Source organism: Carya illinoinensis, chromosome 5 (genome assembly GCF_018687715.1).
Source record: "Carya illinoinensis cultivar Pawnee chromosome 5, C.illinoinensisPawnee_v1, whole genome shotgun sequence".
NCBI classification, from domain to species: Eukaryota; Viridiplantae; Streptophyta; class Magnoliopsida; order Fagales; family Juglandaceae; genus Carya; species Carya illinoinensis.
This window is the reverse complement of record NC_056756.1, coordinates 3,748,806-3,770,258: the sequence shown is the minus strand read 5'-3', so window position 1 is coordinate 3,770,258 and position 21,453 is coordinate 3,748,806. Positions and strand designations below refer to the sequence as shown.

The 21,453-nt window shown below is 36.7% G+C and overlaps 2 protein-coding genes across 2 annotated transcripts; one reads left to right on the top strand and one right to left on the bottom strand.

Moving 5' to 3' along the window:
- Positions 1-580: 580 nt before the first annotated feature.
- On the top strand, positions 581-10,076 carry LOC122309259 (outer envelope protein 64, mitochondrial). The gene is made up of 13 exons (XM_043122659.1): positions 581-1,111; positions 1,407-1,559; positions 1,645-1,769; positions 2,915-3,040; positions 4,025-4,207; positions 4,428-4,572; positions 4,916-5,084; positions 7,161-7,295; positions 7,390-7,590; positions 7,900-8,027; positions 8,175-8,226; positions 8,546-8,615; positions 9,471-10,076. Exons 1-13 carry the CDS (start codon positions 864-866, stop codon positions 9,551-9,553), a joined length of 1,818 nt encoding a protein of 605 aa, XP_042978593.1. The 5' UTR covers positions 581-863; the 3' UTR covers positions 9,554-10,076.
- Positions 10,077-12,424: 2,348 nt separating this feature from the next.
- LOC122309095 (metacaspase-1-like) lies at positions 12,425-20,077 on the bottom strand. The gene is made up of 5 exons (XM_043122456.1): positions 15,148-20,077; positions 14,253-14,595; positions 13,908-14,031; positions 12,995-13,192; positions 12,425-12,597 (listed from the first exon to the last, which is right to left on the bottom strand). Exons 1-5 carry the CDS (start codon positions 15,515-15,517, stop codon positions 12,538-12,540), a joined length of 1,095 nt encoding a protein of 364 aa, XP_042978390.1. The 5' UTR covers positions 15,518-20,077; the 3' UTR covers positions 12,425-12,537.
- Between the last annotated feature and the right edge of the window lie 1,376 nt (positions 20,078-21,453).

Sequence of the window (21,453 nt, the reverse complement as noted above, 5' to 3'; positions counted from 1 at the left end):
AGAGAGGCCTGGTTTCAAGTTTGAGATTTGGCTTTGCCAATTTTCTTCACCTCATGTGCTTGATTTCATTTGACCAAAATTTGCTAGCAAAAATTTTATATGTAATTATTTTTATATATTTTTTGTGCACTCCACTAATTTGATTGGCTGTTACAAATTTTATTATATACATGTATAATTTTCCTTACCCTTTTTAATTATTGTTTTTTTAATATAATTATAAATTATTCGACATAGAGTTTTTAAATAATTTTTTTCACTTGATTTGTAAGTTATATATAGGAAACTCTTATTTCGAGGCTAAAATATTTTTCTTGAAATTAAAAAAGCATCACAATTGTAATTTTTTTTATTAAAATAAATTTATAAATTGATATTATTTTATGTGATATATTATATTTATTTTATAATAAAAATAATTTTATAATTTGACATGTCATATTAAATTACGCCAATTTATAATTTATTTTTATGAAATTTGATTATTGATAAAAGATTTCTCAACGTGAAAATCTTTAGAGTCTAAATGCGAAGTCACGTAGAAGGTATCAATAACGTTCATCGATGAATTACGAGGACTTCGGAAGAGATTTGAGATGTAATAAAATTAAGATTAAAAAAAGAAAAAGAAAAAGAGTTTCGTGGAGTGGACTGGAATTTGAGAGAAAAAAATACAAGAACAGAAAGAAAAAGAAGAATATTCGCGCGTTTCCTGACCAGCTGCCTTAAACCTAATGCGCACGGTAGCATGGATCCATTCTTATAACTAATAACCATCCATCAAATACCCCCTAACCTGCAAAACCCTCCCAAAACCCCTCGCCATCCCTCTCTAAAACCCTCGAAGCTTCCTCCATTTCCTCATGTCGAAGCCACTCAAGCTGATCAAGGCCAATGTCTCCAACCCTAAGCTCTGGATCGTGGTCGGGATCGGCGTGGTCGGGGTCGTGATCATGGCGGAAACGCGGAGGCGGAGGCGGAGATCGAAGGCGGCGGGAATTAAGGATTTTGGTGCCTTTGTGGAGCGATTCGAGATTCTCCCATTCCCTCAGCCGCCTCCTCCCGCTGCTAGGCTGTCGCTCGCTGGTCTCACCTTCGCCATCAAGGACATGTTCGTTTCTCAGCCTCAATATGTTCGTGTTTTCGAAATTCGTGTCCTTTTTAAAATAAATTTTTGATGTGTTTTTTTAGGAGTTTGCATTTATATTCATTTGATTGGGGAAATGTTTTACTTTTCTAAATGGGTTTGAGAAAATTGCCTCTCTCCGTCTACGTGCAGAGCTAGGGAGCGCTATGTTCTAGTATTATTTAGATTTTAAATTCGTCTAATTTTGATTTTATTTACTCTTTTTAATTGTTTTATTGGATGCATCAGATTTTAGTTCGTTGTTCACATACGTGTGCAGATTTGATTTGAAGGATCATGTGACCGGGTTCGGGAATCGGGATTGGGAGAGAGCGCACAAGCCTGCAGGGAAGACAGCCGTGGCAGTGACTGCTATGTTGAAGAATGGGGCTGCTTGTGTTGGCAAGACTGTTATGGATGAATTGGCCTTCGGGTGAGCCTTTACGTTCCCCACTACGTTTTCTCTTTATCAAGATATGCAGCTTTGTTATGGTGCTTGTGCCTTATTGCCATCTCAGGATAACCGGGGAGAACATGCATTATGGAACCCCTACCAATCCACAAATGCCATCATGTATTCCAGGAGGTTCTTCTAGTGGTTCTGCTGTGGCTGTTGCAGTTGAAATTGTTGACTTTGCTCTTGGTATGTTGGTTATTTTTCGTGTTGCAAATGCTGAATTTTCCCTCTCTCCTTGCAAGTTGGTGAATATACAATTTGGTTGAAAAATGTATGGTTCCGTTCTTTCATTGAGGCTTCTCTTGGAAAACTTTTTATTTTATTTTATTTTATTTTTTTATTTATTACTTTCAAGGTTTATTCTTCTGGGAGCAGAGTCTGGACTGTGGTTCACAGAACCTGGTTCATTCTCGTCTATCTATTTTATTTTTCCAAGATCTAGTTGCCAATTACTACTCTTTGAACGTTATTTGGAGTTCAAATTAATTTAGGATTGTATCTATGGTTTCTTTGTTGCTGAGAGAAGGATATAAAGGAAATTTAAACCCGCTTAAACCCCAAATAGTTGTAATGTCTTTTTATCTTTATCTCTGTTGGACCGATTTTGTTTTACATGTTACAACCATTTCTTGAAAAGAAAAATTTCCATAAAGATTTTGATATGTTAAATATATATTTATATATATATATATTTTAAGAAGTAAATTTTATTGAAGTGAATGAAAATAGGCAAAGCCCATGTACACAGGAAGTATTAAATATCTTAGACACTGAATTAACTTACATTTTGAAAAAATATTTGTTGCAAGTTCTTTTTGATTGGCACCAGGTGTCCAGAACAAAGTGCCAATTTATCCTAGACTGCATAGGCTTGGCCTTGGCCAGGAGTTTCCTATAAGTGAACCCCGGGTAATTCAGGGGCAAATTCCCCTAGCCTGATGACCCCTAGAAATTGTTTGGACCCAAGGGTTTGAACCTTAAACCTAGAGGGAGTATACCACCAAGACCAAGGCTCTTACCACTTGAGCCATTCCCTAGGGGTTATATGTTTTAAGTTGTATTGCTATGAGGATGATATTTTCTCAATCCTACGTTATACATATAATTTTATTTTATTTATTTATCTTTATTTTGGGTGTTTTGTTATGACATCTCACCATTCACATAAGGATTATCTCAATTTTATTCCAACCAAAAATCAATTATTTTGTCGTCTGACCTTTTTTGTGATAGTTTGCTTATCGACCTTCTTTACTTACTGTTTATGATGGTCAATACAATTTTGCTTCCTAATAATACCTCCTGATCATTTGAGGTTCATTTATTTGCAGGTACTGATACGATTGGAGGGGTGAGAATTCCAGCATCATTTTGTGGTATCATTGGATATCGACCGTCTCATGGGGCTGTATCAACAATTGGAGTTATACCAAACTCACAAAGTTTAGACACTGTTGGTATGGCAGATAATTACATAGTACTGTAAAAATTGTTCTATGAAATGGCCTTGAATTTTAGTGTTTTTTATCTACTTTTTAAGATGCGGAACCTCATCAAGGTGGTGCGAGTGTTCTGTTTTTTATTTACGTTTGCAGATTGTGAATGTTCTATTGGGGAATTCGGGGATTTTTTCTTTAGCAATTTAAGTTTTTGGGTGAAGAACCTTGTAAGGGATGGGGATATTTGTAATGTTTTGCCTTAGTTCTGTTTTGCTTCAGCTTGTATTTCGGTGTACTCACTTGTATACTTCCTGTGTAATTGGTCTATGCCTATTTACTTGGAATATATTCTCTTATTATCTATCAAAAAATAAATAAAAAATATCAAGGTAGTGCCCTTTGGGTCGCCCCTAAGGATTAAATCTTAGAAACACGACCCCACCCGCCATAATCCTATATCAAGTATTTAGTGGAACACTTGGTGTGGAATTGAACCCCGGATGTTTGAGTCTACAACTGGTTCCAAGCTCACTTTTGACCACTTGACTGCACCTTGACAGGTTAGGGTGTTAGGTTTATAATGAATTGTCATGTAGACATGTGGGTACCCATACTAAAAAACTTTTTCATGATTAAAATACCTCATACCTGTTTTTCCTTTTTGTTTTTTTTGTCCCACTAAAACCCTGGTGCTGCAGGATGCCAGTTCGTAATTTTGCAAATGAGTCATATTTTTCAGAATTTTAATTATGCGGATAGCAGTGTTTCTCATACAAAGAATGATGTCTGCACGTATAGACATGAACGCACTCTCAGTGGGCAACTCTGTTGGAAGTGTGACCATCATAAATAATAAATGGGTGTTTAAATGGTGGCAGTTGGCTATCTTTCCTGTCTATTGTGATCTTTGGGGACTTATTTCTCCCTTGTTTCTTTCTAAACGTTGCCTGTTAATTCTCCTGGTTTCCCCCCAACTCATTTAATTATGTGATTATCTTTCAGGATGGTTTGCTCGTGATCCATCCGTTCTGCATCGTGTTGGACATGTTTTACTTCAATTGAATTCAGTGGAGCCTAGAAGGGCAAGACGCCTCATTTTTGCTGATGACCTCTTTCAGTTCTCTAAGGTTCCCACACAAAAGACATTATACGTTGTTAGCAAAGCAATTGAAAATCTTTCTGGGTGTAAGTTGCAGACTTCATGGTAATGCGTACATAGACAGAAAGCTAGATGCATGCATGCATGCATACATAAATACATATTACACTCATGTTCAGTTGAAATTATTTATTTTTTATTGTCAATATCACAGAATACCTTTATTTTAAGTTTTCAATGATATCTTGACCAAAGCAATGTGGTAGTGATATTAAAGTTGCTACTTTATTTTGTTTGATTTTACAGACCAGCTTCCGAAGCATATGAATTTTGGTCAGTATATTGTTTCAAATGTACCTAGCTTAAAAGGTTTTCGAGAACCATCAACAAACTTGCAAAATGGGACATCAACTTTAAAAGCTCTCTCTTCCGTAATGATTTCATTACAAAGGTATTCACAAAGGGTTAATTTTTTTTTCATCCCCTTTTGCATTTCTTTTGGTTCATTGTTCGATTTATATGTTTAAAATTGGTAATTCTTGATGTCCAAGCCATGCTTTAGAATCTCTTTCTACTTAATTCTTCAATAGGAGATTCATGTTTAACCTCTCATTCTTGATTTCTGACCTTTTGTTAAAAAGTCACACACACACACAAACACAAACTAATGGATACAGCCTTGGTTTTTTTGATAAGTAGGATGCTGCCTTTGATTATTGGTAATACTACTGTGGTCTAGCTGAGGCCTCGTTTTCCTTTTGCCTAATATCTGTGACCTGGACATCTGCTTTCAGATATGAATTCAAAACAAATCATGAAGAATGGGTAAAATCAGTCAAACCCAAGTTAGGACCTGATGTGTCTGATCGTGTTCTTGCAGCAATTAACACCTCACACGAGAACATGAAAATTTTATATAGAGTCAGGACTGAGATGCGGGCTGCCCTTCAAAATCTCTTGAAGGTATTCCCAGCTTCTTATTAATTATTGTGTTTCATGAATATGGCAACTCTAAGTGTTGAGTTCATGTAATATTTTTTTTTTTTTGATAGTTAATAAGATTTTTATTACCAAGAATAGGCAAAGCCCAAGTACACATGAAGTATACAAAGGAAATACCTACCACACGCTAGAAAGCAAGAAACTACAGTAGAAACAGATTCAGTACATTATCATCATTCCTTACAAAGATCCTAGCCCACAAACTCAAAGTAGAAAAGAAAAAATAACGAAGATCATCAAAAAAAGGCTCTTTATCTTCAAAACATCTTCTATTCCTTTCCAGCCATATACACCACATTAAACAAAAAGGAATCATTCTTCATCTGACAGCTGCACTTTTCCTTGCCTCAAAACCACGCCATCATGCTAGGAGATCCACAACTTCCTTAGGCATCACCCAATATAACCCTGTCCGACCAAGAACCTCATTCCACAAAGACTTTTCTACCTCACAATGTAAAAAAAGATGACTTACAGATTCACCATTCTTCTTGCACATGACACACCAATCAACTATACACCAACCACATTTTCTAAGGTTATCCGTGATCAATACTTTCCCTAGAGCAACCACCCAACTAAAGAACGCCACCTTAGAAGGTAATTTCACCCGCCAGATGTTTTTCCAGGGGAAAACACAGCCAGCATGACAATTAAGAACCTTATAAAAAGAATTAACTGAAAACCTGAAATTTCCAGCATGAGTTCATGTAATATTATTATTGTTTTATACTTCAAGTTGGATACTTTTCTTTTGTGTCATATAGAGAGTAGTGTAGTTACTTGTTTATACATTTTCCTCTTTGCTAGGGGTGTGAACCTATCCTCCCAGTACATTAAACCTGACTGAATGGGCTCAAACCTACGGAATTCGGTTGGTTTCCGTTGGTTTATATGCATGAGTGTAATGTAATGGGCTGGTTTATATGGGTGTTATGGGTGGGTTCAATTCCCTTTTAACAACCCAATGGCATCAGTTCAATTTACAGTCTCCATTTTCCCTTTTAATTATTAATTGAAACTGAACATTGATACATATCAATTGAAATGCACATTCCGTGTGGAGAAATCTGAGTTTCCAGCCATGGTTACATCTGCTCTTTTTGTGAGGCTTATAAACAGAGTAAGTTCCCCATTACAATTGAAATTTCCAGCAGCAGATTGGTTAAAACATCCTAAGCTGATACCTCCATTTGAAATCTTTTTTTCTCTGCCTGTCTCCTTCACCATTCATCCAATCACTGTGTTCCTTTCCCTCATCTAATTCCATCATTGCCTCCAGAAATTCCATGGCCTGGCCTGCTCCATTGTCATTGTTGTCACAGTGACGCACAAATGATTCAACCATCGTCTTGTGCTCGTTGGAATCGCTTCCACTGCAACAATTCCAACGAGGCACATATTGACTTGTTCTTTTGCATCCTTGACAAGGTCTCTAAAAAGTACATTTTCAGGGTGCTAGAGGCATATAAGTCCTGAAAATATAAATCGTTGGGCTTGGGAGTTGGTAGTTTTTTTGGGTAGGAACATATGTCGTTAGTATATTTAAATTTACATTGCACTTATACAAAAAAAATAATAATAAATTTACATTGTGATTTTGCAGTTCTTGGACTGGTTTTTCAGAAATGTTTGCAAAGTGAAACATTAGGGTTGAGTTTTGTCCTAGGAGTTATATGAATCTGGGCTGATCATGTGTTATTCGAGGGTGGTGGAACTTGATAATGTCGGCTAGAAGGGAAAATGGCTGAAAGATTAAAACCAAGCCCTTTGTTGTGGTGGTGCAAAGCTTTTTGTTGGTTTGAGTCAATCAGTTTGATTGGTTTTGAATGTTTATTTCTCTTTTTTTGTTAGTAGTTTTGAATGGTTTAATTGATTTCTATTTTTTTTATTGTTTTTTCGCATCATATGATCCATTATCTGCAGGAATCTACATTTTGTTATATTAGGATTTTTATTAGTATGTTCAAACATCTTGTGTTGCATACTAATCTGTTACACCTTTCTTTTTATTTATTTTTTATTTTATTTTTCCAGGAGGATGGTATTTTAGTAATTCCCACAGTAGCCGATTCTCCATTAAAGCTCAATACAAAAAGAGGTCTTTCTGCCGAGTTCCATGATCGTGCATTTGCACTATCAAGCATTGCTAGTATGTCTGGGTGCTGTCAGGTTAGTTGCTGTTTCTCACTTCAGTTTTTGTCTGTATGTTTTAGTTTCCATGGCCTGGTAGACTTGATATATCTGTCTTGCATTCCATTGGCAGGTTACCATTCCAATAGGCAAGCACAATGATTGTCCAATTTCTGTTTCATTTATCACATTCCATGGTGCTGATAAATTTCTTCTTGATACGGTCTTGGATATATATCCATCCCTCCAAGCGCAAGCCTGCATTGCGTCTAATTCGGTGCCACTACCAGATACCAACGGTAACATGGATGCTTCTGAACTCCTGAAAGAAAAGGTACATTTATCCCTAACGTTGTCTCTGAAATATTGACACCTAATTTGCAGAATTTTTTTTTTAATTTTTTTTTATCGATGCGGACTTCTGTGATCTAGTGATTGATCATTCGATGCATCTTTTGACATTGTGAATTTGGGATCTTGCTCAAATGATACCAGCACTTACAATAAAGAAATTGGCCAGACTTGTTTCAGATTCAATACAAACCCTTATACACAAAATTATTACCCTACACATGCATATACGGCGCACTTGCGCAGACAACAATAACAGCCTTTTCATGTTGCTCTTGGAATGTTGTTGCAGGGAAATGCTGCATTTAAGGGAAGGCAGTGGAATAAGGCTGTCAATTACTACACTGAAGCTATCAAATTGAATGAGACAAATGCGACTTTTTATTGCAACCGTGCAGCTGCTTACTTAGAGTTGGGATGGTATATTCGTGTTTAATTTCTAATTGCATATTATTCATTGCTCTGTATTGTATTCATAGGCTAGAGTTGGGATGATATATTCTTGTTTAATTTTCATAGAGGTATTGCACTCATAGGCTTTGTATTTGTTGTTCTCATTATATTCAGTTTTCAACAAGCCGAAGAGGACTGCAGTAAGGCAATATTACACGATAAGAAGGTGAGCGAATGAACTTATTTTCAGGACATTTTCTTTATTTCTACATATTTTTATTCGACTTTTTTAGCCACTGGCTGTAGTATCAGGATTTGGGTCCTATTATGCTTAGATAATTGGCCTGTAGTTATCTTTATCTTCTCTACTTTATTGTTCGGGGGCATGTGGAGGTTTAAATATGCATGAAGATGCTGACTTCTGAGTAACTGAAAATATGAAGCATTGCACAGGACTTTTGCATCATGTCCTGCATGGTAGCACAAGGGAATGTAAGATGTGCATGCATATAGAACATGCATAATGTTTTATTGTTTTTGTGCAGAATGTGAAGGCATATCTAAGGCGTGGAACGGCTAGAGAATCACTTCTCCGTTACAAAGAGGCTGCTAAAGGTAAGAATCCAAATGTTCATTTTGTTTGCAATAAGCTGCAGCTTTTCTAGGTTTAGGAATGCTACGGTGATTTTGTAAGCATCCTGTTGAGCATCTTCCTTTCAAGGATTGAAAACACAATTACTGATCAAAATGAGCTTCAATATGCATGGTCATTGAAAATTGCAAGATAGGTTATCTTGGATAGTGCTCACTAATCTTATCTCAATATAGGTGCCAAAGATTCATAGTGAATTTTGATAGGAGCTTCTCTTGAAATAATAATGGATTGATCAAGTTGCCTCCAGAGCCACAAAAGATTATCTAAAGATTCTTTTCTAATGATAAGAGCTCCAATTGCATCATGAGAATTACTAAACAAAAGCCATCGTTTTTCCCCTTCATATTTTTAATGGCTTGGTAATAAAATTCTTCTTAACTATAAAAAAAAAAAAAAAAAATTGAAAATTTCTGTAATTACATGAATTTCACCTATTTGCTCAAATACTTTGGTGTTTCCGGCTCATTACAGACATAGAGCCTATCAGTCTTAATGTTGTTTCCAAAACAGCCATATTACCAAAGGTGCTTGTTGAACTTGATATAGGGATGTGGTTTGCGTTCTTTATTAATCACACCTATCAAGTTGTGTTCTTCCATGTTGTAGTTACATATTCCATTCCTTGTTGCCATGACATGTTATGGGACATAATTAACGTGGTTGCTTTGATCTAATAATGCACGAGTTGGACACACACAAATAGACAGTGTACATGGCTCGTTCACTCTAATTATTATGTGCTACATTTGCAAAACATTAAATTTGGTTTTGAGTCTTCAACCTGCTTATATATTACTTTTTTTGTGTATACGCAGATTTCAAGCATGCTCTTGTTCTAGAACCACAGAATAAGGTTGCCAGTCTTGCTGAAAAAAGACTTAGGAAGCTGATGAGTTGATACATGCTCTCCTTTCCTCTCTACCCTCCTGATCTCCCCTCTCCAATCAGAAACAAAATCAGGAGAGAACACTTCTTTCTAACGGTCAGAAGAGAACACTTATGGAAGTTGATTGTGGGTTTCTGAGAATATAGACCCTTTTTTTCGTAGTCAACCTTAAGGAGTAAAAGAAAAGAAAAGAGGAAAGGAAGGATAAAAAAGAAAAAAGAAAGATGTGCAGCTCTGTTTAAGTTTGCTGCATTTTTTTAATTTTTTTGGTTCCTGCCCTGTGCATATCGTTTAATTGTAACTAATCTCGATCTGAATTATCAGTGAAAGACAATTCTTGTAATGTTGGCTACTTGCATGCATTACTGTGCAAGCAATGCTTTTTTTCTCATGTTTTTTCTTCTCATCTACTCTGCTATTTTCCCCTCATCAATTCTTATTCTTGTGAACAATACGAGGAATCTACCCAGTCGATTTAGAAGTTGTTGGGATTGTGAGATAAGATGAGATGAATATACTTTTATGTTTGGATTTATATCTATGTTTGGTGCGTAATTTTTACCTTGCACCAGGGGAAAGTGATGATCACACTTCAATCACACCAATGCTATGGCTTGAAGTGCGATCATCCGTTGGGATCCATATATCATATATTTCCTATATATTATATTTGGCGGTATCTAGACTCCTTTGTTTTTTAATAGAGTTTTGCTATATACAAGCATAGTCGCGTATTAATCAGTGTACTAATAGTGATTCATTTATATTTAAAATTTAAATTAATATTATTTTTAATAAAATTTATTTTTTGACCAATTATATCATATTGGTGTACAGATTAGTGTATAATTGTGTTTGTAATTATATTTTTCTTTTTTAATATCTACTATATATATATTGGTTGTTTTCGTGAGCATTAATCCTTAAAAAGAAAAGGTAGCTAGTTTTTTAAATTCTTCCCTTTTACATGATTTGAGGCGAATGATCATCTCAAATTTGTTTTTATGTTTCTAAATTTTCTTTATAAATTAATTTTAGGAAAATTTTTCTTGCAAGCATGTTTGTGCATCAAATCGCATTGTAAGGCATTCATTTAATGAAATGATGCGAATTGAAGATTGAAATGACTTTTATGAGATAAAGAACGGTAAGGACTTTTTCTTCTTTCAATTTTATTTTAAAATTTTTTTTAATAAAAAAAGTCGGCGGTACGCGATTTGGTGCGCCAAATTGTTTGTACCTAGCAAGACTCTTAATTTTATATCATGACGATGATTGATTGTATTACGTACTTTCTAACTGTTTGTTGATGCATAAAAACTCAATCGATGTGGTCTAGAGCCTCCGACAATCATTTGATGTGGTTATGCAGTGTCGGTATGTACATTCATGACAGTGAAAGGTAAATAAATACTACATAGAAAGTAAAGAGAGATGAGCACATATATTTACGTAGTTTAGCATATTTCCTACATCTACGAGACATTTGGGGAAGAAAAATTTACTTTAATATGTTTATTTTATACTCTCATTTCTCATATAATAGAGATATTGAATATATTTACTGGAAAAAACATTATCACTGGAGCTCCTCTTTAGAGGTTGAACAAGAAATCGAAGTAAAAAAAGAAACAACTTGAAGTTGTCTAGATGTCTCCTTTTATATGATATTTCTTTTCATATTCCCCTGCAATGGTGAGGCATGGCCCGCTTTGCATGCCTGACCACCTCTCCTGTTCCTACTTTCTCCTAACGTTGTCCTCATTGCCTTCCGATGCCCTCTTCTCTCTTATCTTCATATTTTTCTTTTTGTCTCTTAGTGGTGGCCTAGTGGGTTGAAGTTGGTCTTGGACTTGGATATTTTATCCCTCCACTGTCATTATCAAACTATTAAGTTTAAATTATGTACTTAAACTGCAGCATATATTCTTGCTCAAGCAAACAAAGGATATATATGGGAGTACTGGACGAAACAAAGAAAGCAAGAAAGAGCAGGAAATTAGGCAGACAAACATGAATTTGCTGATGTCGTGGCTGCCGCTGCCGTGCAGTGCAAGCAACGGCACGGATACGTCCGTTCTGAGCTGCATCGATCCGAGAAAGAGCTAAGCTGGACTAGAGAGCATGGGAGAAGAGCATAGAAGTTTTGGAGCAGGGCTAGGAGCAGGTTTTCTCACTCCGGGTCCATCACTTCACACATTGCCTAGTTACCTCCGACTGGCCCAACCTAGTCCTGCATGCCTCTTATACACTATTGCAACACCTCTCCTGCATGGGCTCCTTCTCCTCCGTCGATAAACCATATATATGCTTGAAAATATCATATTATATTAACTGTTGAAGATAATTATGTGCAGGACTATGTACGTATTTACTTAATTGGCTGTCAATTTCTTCAACGTCGTCCTATAAATCAACGTGTGTGTGTGTGTGTATATATATATATATATATGTATATGCCAATACAAAACCTTTCAGGGCTTGTTACGCTAGAGCACGATAAAATGCAAACAATCTTATTGTAATTAATCTGACTAAGCTAGCCCTAAATAATTCTCAATTGTATATATGTAATTATATATAATATTCAGTGCATATATATAAATTTCATAAGGATCGTTATATCATGAACCTTTTTAATTAACTGTAAGCTTCATTTTGATGATGAGGAATGACGAATATTTGTATGCAATAAACAATATATAATATATATAGCTAGTTTGTCGCTCGATCGGAGTCCCAGATCAGAAATTTGTAGAGAAACGTACGTACGTACGAACGTTGTTTTAGTTTGGACACAGATCAATCTCGATAAGGCTGCCAAATACATCTAACTAATAGTTTATTACTTTTTTTCCTGAAAAAAAAAAAAAAAACTATTACTTTTCAGCGAGAAGTTAGGGGCAATATTAATTAGTACATTTTACAATATATTTCACAAACACATATTGTGAAATAATATGTCATGACTTTTATATCATAGTAGAGTAATGATATTATAGTACAAACTCCTTCTTAGAAACGTCAAACCTCTCTGATGACGACAACTGGGGTTCCTGCATGCATTGCAAATAAAAAAAATAATTCATGTAATATGTCATCACTCTTATAAAATCATGATCGATGGAGAAAGAAAGAAAATTTGCAGGAATGTTTAAATATTAGGCTCTACTTAGCCTTAGTCAAGCAGGTGCAATGTGTTGCTTTGGTGGTTATTTTTTGCTAGTAATTCTAATAAAATTTTCACGTGAGTTATAGATTTATTTATTTATTTATTTTTTAAAATGAGTTCATATAATTTCAATGATCAAGTATTTATAATTCTCTTAATCCCATTAGTTTCGTAATGCTAGCGCTTAATTCTATGTAAGTAATAGTACTAGCTAGCTATACTAATTATTGTAATGGTCACTTGAATTAATTAATGACAGTACTACGTACGTACGTACGAACCTGTGAAAACGGAGGGCGTAATTTATTGACGAAAGGTGAAATTGTTGAGCCTGCATTTTGATGCATTCCCTTTCTAGCCTCACGAATTGCATTGCGCATGGAATGAATCAAGCGACCATAGGTTATTCTGGATTCTTTTTCAACGGCTTGGATGAGGCTATAAGTCAAGGCACCTGTCGGAACGTTCCCTGTGAAAGCCTGCATGCAAAACAGAAATTGAATGCATTTAGGCCGTTTACGTATGAGTTAGTCGAGACACCAAATTTACACTGTTCATATTAGTTAATATGAGTCCCGTACGTGATATCATTTGTTTATTAAAAATTTTATATATAATTATTTTTATATATTCGATTATTTATACATTTTATTAATATAATTAGTTATATATTTTTTTATATATAAAATTATTATTTTAATCAATCATATCAATAAATTTAAAATACGCACGCAAATATACAAATTTACATGCTACATTATAATTAGCAACAGAAATCAACTTACGAAAAATAATGATGGCGAGAAAAATAATTAGCTAGATCGATCAGAACATGTACGTTGGAGAATTTTATAACATCTTGCATATATATAGTACAATTTTAAAAAGTTCGATGTAGCGCGGGATGCCTGTCATACCCCCTAATTAATAATGAAATTATATATATATATATATATAAGAAAGATAAGTGAGATCATATATATATATGCAGAATATAAAATATAATATAATATTTGCTAGCAAAACCTACATAATTTTAATTTGCGCTTGTTAATTTTTCTGATACCATATATAAATATATATAATTATTCGTATTAATATTTCTTTTACGCAAATATGGGAATATATAGGCGAAAATGATTAAGATTCAAGTACGCAGCGATACGTAGCAACTATATATATATATATACTCACAGTCGTGTCCACAGAGGTCTGCGAATCACCACAGGCACTGATGGAGATAGCCAGCCCACCGCTGGTGCCTTTATATACACCTGACCTACATTCTTGATATTCCCATTCCCCGTCTCTTCCTTCCCTAATTGATCAACACAAGAATGGATATTATATATGGTACTTCTCATCATGTTTAATTTTACTCATTCATGTACGTGGTCGATCGACATGATCATATATGTACATATATATCTATATATATTGTATATATAAGTTGGATCGAAGTACTTGAAGTTCATAAACCAAAATAAAATAGAGTTCTTCTCAATAGAAAACATTCAAGTATCACACGTACGTACGTACCTGCTGCTATCTTGTGACGGCCTGTACACATGTTGTAGGTCAAGTATAGTGCCACTGTGGCAGGCATCCACAATGGCGTGAAGGTAGGCACCTTTGGGTAGTGGCCGAACGATGGTGGCATTGATTTCATCATCAATAATCATCCCAGCGGTTCGGTAATCAACAGGACACAATGTTTCGTTAAACCCGTCTACCTCATCATTGCAAAAGTCAGGCACATTTGAGCCATGGCCAGAGAAGTAGAACACCAACGAGTCACCTCTCTGAACCCCCTCGACCAACCATCTCATGGCCATTCGGATGTTTTTTATCGTTGGGATCCTAACTGGGTCCTTCTCTTCCTCTGTATACAATTAATTAATTAAATTGTTCAGAATTTTTAGCACATGCAGGTCAGAGGGAATGAAATAAAAATACTTCTTTTTTCTCATGTTGATTTCTCGTTTTGAGAAGGCAGCTCGGTAGCTAGGTACGTAAGTACGTAGTAAGATATTGAGATTTTTTAATATATAATTAGTTTTCTAAAGTAGTTTGAGACACCTTTGATCGATGAATATCAGTTGTATGTACGTATATATATTTTGGAATGACTAGATCGAGCATACATGTTTATTTCATCCTAGTGGGAGCCCCAGCTGTGGCCGTAGAGCCATCTTAAAAGGTATTCTTTCATCAAAAGTAGTACTGAATAAGATTAAGCGTGTCGGCCTTAATGACCTTCCTTAAAAAAATGTTGTAGACTTAAAATTGATTAGTTATTTAAAAAGATTATTTTCCCCTAAATTTTTTATGTTTTGAAACGACATTCCTTATATGCAGTTTTAAAAGTAAAAAGAAAAAGGAGAGCAATTTCCAGTATTTCAGTCGATGATCAGTACTGGTTTATTTATAGTACCTGTGAGGATGAGTATGGAATCCTTGGGGAAACTAAACTTCTCAGCCAGTAAGTATTGCATGCACTTCACATCATTCACACTTCCTTTGAGCTGCCATTTGCTGTTTTTATATGTCACTCCACATAGCACTGCTCGCTTCCTCCCTGCACTGATCGCTGTTTCCACGACATTTCTGAACCGAAGTCCGGGGTAAACTGAGTCATGGACTTTAAGCCAATGGTCCTTATCGTTTTTTGGAAGCTGAATGATGGCTCGGCACTTTCCACACTTAAAGATTTGAGTCTCGTACGGCACCCATTGTTGAGTTCCACACAAATTACACTTTTCTACTCTTGATCTTCTACCTGCCATTATTATTTGGACTTGCATGCGCACAGCTATTCTAGCTTGCTTGCTATACCCAATTTAATTACTGACAAGCTACCTAGGATCGATATCGATGATCTTGTACGTAGCTAATTAAATACAGCCTAACAGCCAGTCGAATCCCTTTTTTTTTTAGCAGTATCTTGGCGGCATGATCCGTCCACTTAGGGTTAGGGGAAAAGGTGGAGAATCACATTCGGCCTTTTTCCTTAATGCATGGATGATGATGGACTAGTTTATCTGATCTTCTGTGATCATCAATTAGAAGCGAGTTCGGCTAGGGTTTTGAACTAAGACCCATGAACAGCAACATATTTTATTTGTAGCATCTTAAAATATATAAAGTTTCACGTATATATTATCAAGAATCTTGCTATATATAATATATCTAGCCACATTGACACGCTAACAATAGCTAGCTTTTTAACAGATTGACATGCAATCTCAATCTGCCTAATCAACATATATAAAAGCATATATATTATATACATGATTGGCAGTCGAATATTGCAAAAGACGTTAAGTTTGTGATTTGAAGCAGTCAAAGATCCCCTTTTCTAACGTGCATGCATGCGGAAAAAGAATATGAATCATATCCGCATCTGAAAGATAGATGATGGAAGGGATGTTTGAGCCCTCACAAATTTAGTTAAGAGATAAGATCAAGCAAGGAATCAGACTCCAAGGAGAGAGATGACTCACACTTCTAGCAGGAGATGGATTCACACTCTTAACAGGAGATAAACTCGGACTCCTAAGAGGAAAGAGATTCAGGTTCCTAATAAGAAAGAGACCCCAACTTCTAAAAGGAAAAGACTTCACAAGGCTAATTAGACTCATATTACTCCAAGCAAATAACCTCTGTAAATAGCTTACAAGAGCTAACAAATTCTTAACTTTGTTTCATCTTCAATATACGTTTACCCTCATATTATATTTATGACTTCGGCATTGGAGTTTCCTCAAGACAACCAGTGCAGTCCCTTTATTTGTAGCAGGTGACCGGGTGGTAGGTGGCGGTGAAACACATCCTTAACAGTGGCGCCATCTGTGGGATCTATATTTTCTGTGACTAGAGTGCTTTTCACTACAGTTATGCGATCACAAGCAACCAGAGATCGATAAGCAAACACAATAGAGATGGAGGAGAGGAGGGCAGATATAGAAGAAAAACTGAAGAATGGGATAGATCTAGTAGAGCAACTGCAGAAAAAAATGAGGAGTTAAGACGAAAGCATGTTGCTATGCTGCTAGTTGATGGACAAACAGAAGAGGATGCCCATAGTGCGGGCGGGGTCAATACTGAGGAACTGGAAAAGAAGAAATTGCACGGGGAGCTAAAAAGTCTTGTTGACAAATATGAAGAGATGGCGAGGAAGATGGGAGGATGTTTCTCGATAGAACAACTGTTGAACCGTATAGACCTCCCCTACAGTGACAAAGTTATGGCAGTGCCCCTCCCGCCTAAATTCAAGGTTTCCTAGATTGACATATACGATGGGTCCAACGACCTGGTGGAACACTTGGAGAACTTTAAGGTGCATATCACACTCCACGGCTTCCTTGGAGAAATCACCTGCCGAGCTTTTCCCTTGACACTAAAGGGAACGGTGTGATTTGGAACTCTCCCACCATGATCAATCAACAGCTTCGAGGACCTAGCCAAGCAGTTCTTAACACAATTTATGCCAAGTAGAAGGCAAAGGTGCCTAGCGGCATACCTTTTGACAGTTAAGCAGAGAAAAGAGAAGAATCTGAAGACATACCTCACTCATTTTAATGAAGATAGATTGACAACTGAAGATCAAGACGAGAAGATCACTCTGGCAGCTCTCTTGGGTGGAATTTGGCCACGCAGTCCTTTTATGGTAGAGCTAGTCAGGAGGACCCTATCTATGCTGAGGGAGTTCATGGACAGGGCAGATGACTTTGTAAATATTGACTATACACTACAAGCCCTTGTAGACCCTAGAAGAGATGAGCAAAGGGCAAAATGTAAAACCAATCCAGGTGACAAGAAACTTACATTGGGTCATCGGGACAGAAGGCAAGAAAGGTGACTAGAGCACAACAAAATATTGATTTACAATAATCTAAATGTACAAGAAAGGGAGGATCTGGACAGAGAGTACCGCCAGTCTAGAGTAGGCAATCATTATTGCAGATACCATTAGACTATTTCGCATTGGACAAAAGACTGCATGACCATGAAGAAAATGGTCATTGAACTGGCGGGCACAAGAGAATTAGAGTGAATGATTGCAGAACGCTCGAAGCCTAAGCGACAGTACAAATGAGAACACAACCAGCAAAGAGAGGACAACCCAGATAGGTGGCAAGATTCTCATTGTAGCAACAGAGATGGAACACCTTCAAATGATGATAGGGACAGGGCATCCTGAGGTGAAATCAGATGAAGTTTCCCGACCGACGACTGGATAGGAGAAACATATGGTGAGCAGCCTTCTCGTCCTGGGAATACAGAGCACTTGGAGAAACCCTACCCATGATAGCAAACTTTTTATTTTCTATATGATTTATTGTTTTAGTGCTGAGACTCTTTTTGCATATTTCTGGAACATCTGATGGCGATCAAGGTCTACACCATTTAAAAAGGCGGGAAAGGTTAGAGATTGCCTGACCATTAAACATCAATGACAAGTTATCATACTCGCGGTACCATGTAAAAAAGGGCATGGAGGTCAGTAGACCACACTAACCTTAAACAACAATGACAAGTTATCACACTCGCGGTGCCATGTAAAAAGGTGGGAAAGGTCAGGGACTGCCCGACCCTTAAACACTAATGATGAGTAATCAGCCTCGTAATAGGTTAGGAACCGCCCGACCATTAAACACCAATGACGAGTTATCACACTCAGGGTGCCACGTGAAAAGGGCGCGGATTTCAGTAGACCAAACGACCCTTAAACACTAATGACGAGCAATTAGTCTCGCAATGCCCTGTAAAAAGGCGAGAAAGGTCAGGAACCACCCGATCATTAAACACCAATGACGAGTTATCACACTTGTGGTGCCATGTAAAAAAGGGCCCGGAAGTCAGTAGACCATGCCATTCTTAAACACCAATGATGAGCTATCACACTTGTGGTGCCATGTAAAAAGGTGGGAAAGTCAAGGACCGCACAATCATTAAACACCAATTACGAGCTATCAGGCTCGCGGTGCCTTACAAAAAGGGAAAGGTCAAGGACCGCCTAACCATTAAACACCAATGACAAGCTATCAGGCTCGCGATGCCGTGCAAAAAGGGAAAAGTCAGGGACTGCCCAACCATTAAACACCAATGAAGAGCTATCAGGCTCACGGTGCCGTACAAAAAGGGAAAGATTAGGGACTGCCCAACCATTAAACACCAATGGCGAGCTATTAGGCTCGCGGTGCCATGCAAAAAGGGAACGGCCAGGGAGCGCTCAACCATTAAACACCAATGACGAGCTATCAGTCTCACAGTACCATGTAAAAAGGAAACTCCTTGACGCCCAAGTTAGTCTTCTGGCCAGGAAGCCCATCGCCGCCAAAGCAAGGCTCACGTATTTAAAACTCAACTTTGTAATTTTTATTATACTAACCTATTTTGTTTTTAGTAAACAAACACCTTTAGGTGAGCAACAACGCAAATACCTATCGGCGAGCAAGAATATAGACGCCTCTAAGTGGGCAACTATACAAACACATATAGGCGAGCAAGAGGACAAATGCTTCTAGGCGAGCAAAAGGACAAACTCTTCTAGGCGAGCAACACTACGAACAGCTTTGGGCAAGCAAGTATTTAGCAATCTCAACCGTGCAAAAATACTGTTACAAAAACACTCAAGGATAAACAGTTTCTTTAGGCAAAAAAAATTTCAGCAGCAAACAAATCCCAATAAAAAAAAAAGGAAGCAGCATACAGGATTGATTTGACAAGGCCCCTCGCCACAATGGTGATCAACTCTCCTCGCAACTCTCATGGTAGCGACTCCTCGCCAGCTTCCATAATGGCGACAAACGCTTTATGCTGCGAAGCTCCATGTCAACCAAGGCCTCCTACCATGGCAATCATGACTTCGCCACAAGTCTTGGCACCAACAACTAGCGGGGTGGAAAGAAACATGGTATATTTAATTTTCCACGTGATGATCTCAAAGAAAATTAGCAGGGTAATTGGAAGGGATGTTTGAGCTTCACAATTTTATCCAAGAGATAAAGTCAAGAAGGGAATTAGACTCCTAGGTGGGAGATTACTCACACTTCTAGCAGGAGATGGATTCACACTTTTAACAAGAGATAAACTCAGACTCCTAAAAGAAAAGATATTCAGGTTCCTAATAGGAGAGAGACTCCGACTTCCAAAAGGAAAAAACTTCACAAGACTAATTAGACTCTTATTACTCAAAGGAAATAACCTCTATAAATAGTTTACATTAGGTAACAAATTCTTAACTTTTCTTCATCTTCTACATATGTTTACCCTCATATTATATTTATGACTTTAGTATTGGAGTTTTTTCAGAGCAACCAGTGCTACCCCTTTATTCATCGCAGGTAATCCGTGTAGTAGGTGACCGTGAAATACATCCTTAATAGATGTACTAATCCTTCAGTTGCTGATCCTATCTGTTTTTGTTTTTCTTTTGCCAAAACAAAAGTTACTATTAAATAATTAGATCCCTCAGAGATGTTGATTTAGCGCACTAGCTTTTGTTTTATCTTTTTCCCACGAAAGTAGGCGCACTAGCTATTTATGATAGCAAATCACCAGAACGCTCTAAAAACTTTAACGAGAAAGAGAGAGAGAGCAATTTTTATCCATTTCCCCCGGTCCATCATCCATGGCATCTAGCGTCGTTTCAACTGCATGTGATACGTACCTTTTAATCCACCAGTCTTTGTCAAGGCCAACTCAACCACGTTTCGTTGTTCTTAGTGTCGGTTTTGGCGAATTTGGAACGGAATCAACCAGGTTGGTTTTGGAAAACATGGGCCTAGATTCGATCTGATCTGATATGCATGGTAATTGCATGATGATGATCAATAGAATAGAACCGATCATCAGTTTGATAGAAATCGGGAATATTCTCAAGTAAACTCAAACTTTTTGAAATGAGTACGTAGATTCGTCTCTGTCCACCATGGATTGATCCTTTTTTAAATGAAATGGGTAGCTCTTGGTTTCCGACTCTTCACCATAGATCCTCACACAAAATCTGCGCAGATCAGGTCACTAGATTTTACTATATTTTAAACCATTCTGCAGTACTAGTTCTACTGGAAAACAAAATGATCACGAAAATTAGCTGTCAAGCTGACGTCGTACGTACCAGTCCATGCTCGGCCGGGCCAGCTGCTACCGAGCTCGCAACAAGAAGCAAATATATATATATATATATATGTGTGTGTGTGTGTGTGAATTATTAATTAATACTGTTCGTCGGCTGATGAATATATATAGTTAGGAAAAGTTATCATCAACATGGTCAGAGAAGAATTAATCAAAATGTGGATGCGTGTGGATATATATAATATATAATACTATATATTATCAAAATATTTAATGTCAAACTCAAAGTACGCGGACAGACCGATATTATATATATGTATATATAAACTTGTATCTACATATAAAGTACTATATATATTATATATTATGATATTGAAAAAATAAAATAAAAATAGAAATATATATATATCTAAGAAATGCTATTTATAATCATTCCACATCACACACTGTGATTGAAAAATTTTATTTACAGCCTCTAAGTAGGGACTGCATGTACAGACTCTTTATTAAATGAGAACAAAAATTATTTTATGATGAATATTTTTATAATTTTAAAAATTTTAAAGATAAAATTGACTAGGCTTGTATTGCAGTTCTTATTTGAAGACTGTATGTAACATTGCTCATATGTGATTGAGTGATATACAAGCTTACT